The sequence below is a fragment of the Gossypium arboreum genome, chromosome 8, assembly GCF_025698485.1.
Source record: "Gossypium arboreum isolate Shixiya-1 chromosome 8, ASM2569848v2, whole genome shotgun sequence".
In the NCBI taxonomy this organism is placed as follows: domain Eukaryota; kingdom Viridiplantae; phylum Streptophyta; class Magnoliopsida; order Malvales; family Malvaceae; genus Gossypium; species Gossypium arboreum.
In genome coordinates this window covers 7,012,727-7,020,262 of record NC_069077.1, presented here as the reverse complement: position 1 = coordinate 7,020,262, position 7,536 = coordinate 7,012,727, and the positions used below count along the sequence as shown (strand labels likewise).

Here is a 7,536-nt window from a genome sequence, read left to right as displayed (position 1 = left end):
GATTTAAAATAAAAAGTTAACACAAGTTATAAAAGTTTGAGAGTGAAGTTTGTATTCATGCCTTTTGAAAAATTAAACTCCAATTGTTTGACATGTTACAAGCTTCTCTTAACTTTGGTACATCAACTTCAAAGTATATAAACTTTCATACATCTCTTTTCCAATCTTGAAAATGATGGTCAAACTCTTTGAACCCATAGTTGAAGTGGTTTCATGTCAAACTTTTTAACAAATACTTAAAACCTAATTTAACCAAATCCCCCCTCTAAAAGTAGTGTCAAACAAGCATTTGAAGGTGTTTTCCAAAAGGAGGTAAGAAAAGAAGATGCTCTTCTTATTTCATCCCTTTCTTTATTCTATTAAGATTTGTTAAATTCTCTCACTTTATTCTCTCCCAACTAAAAGCCCTTCAAAAATGCATCTTTCTCCTCCTTTTCTCACTTTTATCATCATATTATATATAAATATATCCTCCAAACAAATAATTAAATAAAAGAACCCAAACTCACTTTAATTGGAAAGAAAAAAAAAGAACATTTTCAGGATAGTGGATCCATTGATGATCTTTGGTCCTAAATAATCATGAATAATTTCAGAAAATTCCAGTAGAAACCAGCTGTTTTTTCTCAGATAAAATGGTACTACTGTACCTCATGAGATATAATAGCTTAGAGAGAGAGAGAGAGACTTTCAAGGTATTCATTATTCACCTAACTAAATTAATAACCCAACCTTTAAAGGATTGATTTGTTTAATTTTTTTTATTAGGTTAGTATGCAAAATATTTACTATTATTCTTATAAACTAGAGATAAATTTATCATTACACATTTTAACTTTATATTGAATTTTGTGGCTTTTTTTATTTAATTGAAATTTGCCACTAAAATTATTATTTTTAATAAAATGTTGCTATTCAATTTTAATTAAAAATAATTTGAAGATAATTTTTATAATAAATATTTTTATATTTTAATTTAATAGTTAATAATAATAAATTAATATAATATTAAAATTAAATAAAATTATTTTTTATAAAAATAAAATTACTTTTTTCTTTTACTATATAAGTACTTTTTTTTCAAGTTTTATTTTATTAAATAGAAATTCTAATTAAGTTTACTAATTCTTAATATTTATAAGTTAAATTATTGTTAGCTATTAAAATAAAATATTTGAAAGAATTTTTCTTATTAATTTATATTTTAAATCATCAAAATTAATATTGAGTGATAAAATTTAATTAAAAAATTAAAATTTGTGACAAATTTTAATAAAATTCAAAATTTAATGATAAAATTTAATCGCATAAGAGTTGAATGTCAAATTTACTCATAACTTCAAACAATAATGACATATATAAATGAAAACAAAATATAATGGAAAATTTCAATATCTACTTATAGTATATTTTTTATTTATTTTAAAATTATTAAATGTAATGATAAATATAAAAGAATACATACTTTAAAATTGAAGACAATATTATTAAGAGGGCTCAAAATCTTAAAATTAATAATGAAATATATATAAAAGTTACCAAAATATATTTAAATTATATTAGACAACTAGGGCTGCAAGTGCCCTGGTCTCCCATAAAATGAATTTTTTTCTTTAGACTCTTTTATAATTTATAAAATTTTAAATTAATAATGGTAAAACTACACTTTAACCTCTAAAAAATAATATAAATTTGATTTAATCCTTTAAAACTATAAAGATATAAGCTATTAAAATAATAAAAAATTATAAAATATATAATTTAATTTTTCATCCACTAAAACAAATTTTAGCTTCCCAATCATGTACAATCTTGATTACTACCCATTAGAACAGCTTGTCGGTACTTTTCATTGTCAGAAAATGGCATAAAATATATAGATAGATGTTGAGGTATCAACTTTCAACGGCTTATACAAATGGTTAGTGGTTTGATTTTGTGTTTAGGACATCAGATTAAGTTTTGTTTTTTGTTAGAACAAGTTACAGTACTAGGCAGCAGCTGTTTATTATGTTTACCCTCTGTTTTTGTTTTTACCTGCGAAGTGGGACCACAATCCACAAAGCAAGAGACTATAGATGGATGGGCCTTTTGTTTTCCAAGTGCCCTTTTGCATGGAAGCAACCTGCCATTGCCATTGTATTTTTCTTTCTTACACCCAAAGTTACAAGTATAATTAAAATAATAATATACATATATAGGAAACCTTCATCAGATTCGCCCCTCCTTTATCTCTCTGATGACTGTGTCTAGATGACTCATCCCTCTGCATGAACACGACGACCCTGCTCTGAAATCCAAGCCTTTTCTTTGTTTTCCATATTTATGCCTGACATCTATGAATCTTCATTTTTCTAAATTTGATGCTTTGTCCTTCAAGGTAATTGCTTTTATTGATTTGGGTCTGATTAAGTTTTTTTTATTGGTTTTATTATCTGGGTTTTCTCTTCCATTGAATTGAATGCTTTTTCTTTATTGTTAACGATTGGTGCTTGTTCATGAATTTTGATTCTAACTGTTACTGTGTTTGTTGCCTGTTGTTTTTCAGGGTTAATCTAATCCTTTGGGTTTTGAATTTGATTCTATTTTGCTTCAACTTTTTGAGTCCCAAACTCTTTAAGTAAACTATTTTCCTTTTGGGGGTTTTGTGTTTGTTAAAATTAGGAACTACTTCTTGCGAAATGTTTTTGAGTTGAAAGAAAAGTTAAATCATGTTAGGATTATGTTGTTTGATAGCTATTGTTGGTATAATTATACTGGGTTTTTTTCTTGAAAGCTGCACACGTGAATATCCACATAGATTCCCTACCATCTTCCCCTTTCTTGTTCTTTTTCTTTTTCTGCCTTAAAAATTTTGAACTTTGCAGCTTTTTGTTTTTATATTTTTCCTCACCTTTGATGTTGCTTTGTGGTGAACGCTTAAAAGATATCTGAGCATTCTTTAATCATACTTGCTCTTTTAACTTTTACACTAGGGTTGTGAGTTTATTATAGGTTTTGGGTTAACAATCATAATTCAAATCCTTTTTCAGGCAATGTTTTCATGTTCAATTCCCAATTTTGAGATTAAACTTGTTAATTGACCTGCTGTCTTTTGCTTTGTTGGCTTCAATTTTGAACTGGTATTTCTATTTTCTTCTTGTTGTCGGATGAGGTGTTTACCATCCCATGTTCTTCTAGAATTAGTTTAACTTTCTTGATTGTTTTAATGTTTCTTTAGCATGTGCTTCGGTAGAGGTAGCTTTGATTTTGAATTAGTTTAGCTTATGAAGTTTTATAAACATATTCATGGTTACTATTGCTACGTGGTTTAAGATGTTCGTTTAATTTGACATAAGCTTGATTTATTTTGCAGGAGAATCCTTGCGTGTTGAATCTTGATTGATTGTTAAGGGGAATATCCATCAGTAGAGGGTAGTAATATGGGGGCCTCTGCCTCTAAAATGGAAGAGGATAAGGCCCTGCAGTTATGCCGGGAGCGGAAGAAGTATGTTCGTCAGGCACTTGATGGAAGATGCTTACTGGCTGCCGCTCACGTTGCATACATTGAGACACTAAAAAGTTCAGGAACTGCTCTTAGGAAGTTTGTCGAGCTTGAAGCGCCAGTCGAGTCTTCCCTTTACACTTCAACTAATGCTACACCTGAGCCCCTTGCTTTAACCGAAAAGTCGCTTTCCCACTTTTCATACTCTTCTCCATCTTTCTCACAACGTGTTGATGCACCTGAAACCTTTTCTCCATCACCTTCTCCTCCCACTTCTAGTCATTTTCAGGTGAACCATATGAGGTTTGGGGTTACGTCTTCGAGAAAAGTCGAAGAGAAACCCCCGCTACCTGATATCAGATTGGTAACCTCATCAAGTACTCCACAGAGTACCACTCCTCGTTCCACTGGAAAACCAGAATCATCACCATTTGAAGCTTCTTCTTTGCCGTCAGGAACACCGGAATGGGATTTCTTTGGTCTTTGGCATCCAATTGACCATCAATTGTCATTTCAAGAAGGGAAGGAGCTGAACCAAGGTCCAGAAGCCATTAATGATTTTAGACAACATAGGGAAGACGAGGTTGTTCCTGAGCTGGAAGATGAAGAGGGGTCTTCTTTACATGATAGAGAAGAAACTCAGGGTTCAGAAGATGAATTTGATGATGAGCCCCCTGCAGATACTCTGGTTCGAAGTTTTGAAAATCTGAACAGAGTCAATGACCATAAAATAGTCAATGGACCATCAGCTATTCCGTCTGTTGGTAGTGTAGCTTCAGAAACGGACTTTGTCAGTAGGGAAAAGAGCAATTCTCCCAATTTGTCACCGCTAAGGGGGACACCCAGCAGTGTTTCTATTCCGATTGGAATAAAGAAAATGCCTGTAAAAGAAGATGCTTCCGAAAACAAGGTTGCCCCTAAAGATTTCCTTTCTGTCATGAAAGAAATTGAGTTTCACTTTGTAAAAGCTTCAGACTCTGGAAAAGAAGTTCCTAGGATGCTCGAGGCTAATAAGTTGCATTTCCGTCCTATTTTTCCTGGAAAAGGAGGTTAGATCTAGACTTTTATCTCTTCTGTCATGTATAGAAGTCTTGGCATGTGAAAATTTGGTAAAATAAAATTTGAACTTATGGAGATTTGAGGAGAAATTACCATTCATTCAGTTCCATTGAAGGGTCTTTGTAAAATGGTTGATAGTTTTTGTATACTGCTAGAATTTGTGAAAGCTATTAGTAAGAGGACTTTGTACCGTTTCAGGTGGATTGATGGCATCCACATTCTTCAGAGCATGTTTCTCATGTGGAGAAGATCCAAGCCAAGTTAAAGAAGGTAAATCTCCACAAACCATTATAGTTTAGGAAATCATGACCATGTTGAAGCGGTTTGAGCTCCTTAAATTTCAGTGCCATGCATTTTTGTTTAGTAATGAAATACATGTCTTGGTAGTGACTGCATGTTCTATGTACCGAATAGCATATACTTGGCAGACAGGGCTATGTGCAAAGGTAATAAATGGGTTATGTCATTATATCTTAAAATTTAGGGCAAGTTCTGCGATGATTCTTCTTCATAAGGATTCTAGTTTTTATTTTGTTCTTGATTCTTGGCTCCTGAATCCTATGCTAATCCTTTCCTATTTTACATAGAACCTCCTCAAAGTGATGTGAAGTACTTAACTTGGCATAGGACAACGTCATCATCTTCTTCTGGGAATCCTCTGGGATTAAATTCAAAGGATGATGTTGAGGAACTTAACAACAATATTTTCTATAATACCTGCATGTTTTCAGGCAGTCATGCCTCAACTTTGGATAGACTATATGCATGGGAGAGGAAGCTTTATGATGAAGTAAAGGTATTATTCATTTTTCCTTTTGTTTTTCTTTTCCCTTTCGTTATGTACCTTCACGTTTGGATATTTAATCCAGCTTAGGTGAAATAGGATGTCCCAAGAATGTGCTTGCTTAGGTACTCGTTCTTTGTTTCTGTGCTACTGATTGTCATTTAAAAAGGAATCCTTTGAAAATTTAACTTCGAAGTCCTAGGAAAATGAATGCTTTTGTAGTTGGTTTTATGTTTATGAACTTTGCCTGTATGTGGAGACGTGCACAGTTATGTATCTGGCACTTCAAATAGTTTACTGTAATTCTATCCGAGTCTGGTCGTGTCTTGTTTGTTGTTTTCCAAGGTCAAAAGTTATCCAGCTTTGCTCCTGTAGGTGTTTGAATCCTTATGGTTATCTAGTCAAGTGGTGATGTGTTATGAGGCATTAGAATATCTGATTGCTGATAGTTTATTTGTGTTGTTTTTCTCATAACTCAAGGCCAGTGAGGCAGTCCGTAGTGAGTATGACTTGAAGTGTAAAATGTTAAGACAGCTGGAGTCAAGGGCAGAGAGTCCAAGCAAAATTGACAAGACTCGAGCCGTTGTCAAGGATTTGCACTCTAGAATTAGAGTTGCAATCCAAAGAATTCACTCAATATCAAAAAGGATTGAGGATTTACGAGACAATGAACTGCAACCACAACTTGAGGAGTTGATTGAAGGGTATGTCTTCATCTATAATGTCTTATTTGCAATTTCTGCTGTGCTTTTATGAGCCTGTGGAGCCTATACTTCCTAAAATAGTTTTTCTCTTGCTCGGATCTGAAATACTCTTCTAATTATGCCAACACAGGTTGAGTCGAATGTGGGAAGTAATGTCTGAATGTCATAGGCGTCAGTTTCAAATCATCTCAGTTGCATACAAGAATGGCATCATGAGAATCTCTGTGCTGTCAGAATCACATCGACATATCACCGCTCATCTCGAACATGAACTAAGCTTGCTGTGTTCGAGTTTTACAAAGTGGATTGGTGCCCTGAAAGCTTATCTGAAAGCCATAAACAGTTGGCTCAGTGAATGTGTTACCATTGGAAAATCTTGGAAAAGATCAAAGAAGAAAAACTTTGAAACCCAAGTTACCCAATATTTGAGACGATGCGGCCCTCCAATTTATGTAACCTGTGGTGGTTGGTATGACAAGCTTGAAGCATTGGAGCCTTCAATAAAGCAAGTCTCAGACTCCATCAAACGTTTGGCAGCTGATACATCTGGCTTTTTACCGCACCAAGAAAAGAATGAGGGGAAGAATGCCAAGCGACCACATGAAGCATCGGGGAATGATTCCAACATTGATTCTGCAATCAATATGTCAAGAGACGAGGCTATGAAAGAGAGCACATCTGCATCCAACGAAATTAGTGATTCTGCGTATAACATGTTCAGAAATGATGCTTTGAAGGATTCTTTCGAGACAAGCCTAGTTTTCTTTATTGCTCAATTGAAGAGTTTTGCAGAAGCATCTGTGAAGATGTACGCAGAACTTGACGGGGATATTCGACAAGCCAAGCATAATTATGGAATCTCTGTCAAAGGAGTCGAGGTTGCCAATGAAGAAAATAACGCAGAGATCAACAACCAAAGTGGCAGCGATCAACAACCGAAGCCGCAAGTGTAAAATCATGTGGAGAAGATGTTGGTAGGATTGTGTTGAAGAAAAATGTGAGAGCATGAGGCATTTTGATATTTGAGATGGGAATAAAAAGGGTATGGGGTTAGGTATCCTTGTGTTAGATTCAGTAAGTTAATAAAGAAAGTATGATTTTGTAAAATGGGGGTGATTTATAGGCCAAAGCTGTAATTAGAGGCTTCAAACAAAACTTGTAGTCTCTTTCTCACCCAACAGTGAGCATAAGAACTCCGATACCGAAAAAAGGAAAAAGTTCACCCCTTATACTCTCATTTTGGTTATGATTGAATTGTGTTATTCAAAGTATTCATTATCCAGTCATGCCAAGCCTGTGACTGGAAACTGGAAATAAATCACAAGGAAAACACCAATGTTTTTGGGGCGAATTGGTCCGAAAAGCTTCTGTCATACTAATTGAGTGTAAAAAAGTATAAAGTATAAAAGTTTAATTGAAATTGTTTGAAAACGCTTCAATGCATTAAAAACTCATTAACCTTGAACTATTAAAATGTTCAATTGTTAGCTCAACTGGTGTTTTTA

The 7,536-nt window shown here is 33.7% G+C and overlaps 1 protein-coding gene across 3 annotated transcripts; it reads left to right on the top strand.

Annotated features, from left to right (window-relative positions):
- The first annotated feature begins 1,911 nt into the window (after positions 1-1,911).
- On the top strand, positions 1,912-7,260 carry LOC108469720 (protein ROLLING AND ERECT LEAF 2). 3 transcript variants are annotated; one of them, XM_017770724.2, is made up of 6 exons: positions 1,912-2,380; positions 3,356-4,533; positions 4,742-4,813; positions 5,131-5,339; positions 5,808-6,031; positions 6,162-7,260. In XM_017770724.2, exons 2-6 carry the CDS (start codon positions 3,423-3,425, stop codon positions 6,982-6,984), a joined length of 2,439 nt encoding a protein of 812 aa, XP_017626213.1. In that variant the 5' UTR covers positions 1,912-2,380; positions 3,356-3,422; the 3' UTR covers positions 6,985-7,260. The 3 variants fall into 3 exon arrangements, with proteins under 3 accessions (XP_017626213.1, XP_017626214.1, XP_052887534.1); XM_017770725.2 differs by lacking the exon at positions 1,912-2,380 and adding an exon at positions 2,416-2,620; XM_053031574.1 differs by lacking the exon at positions 1,912-2,380 and adding an exon at positions 2,633-3,122.
- Positions 7,261-7,536: the final 276 nt, after the last annotated feature.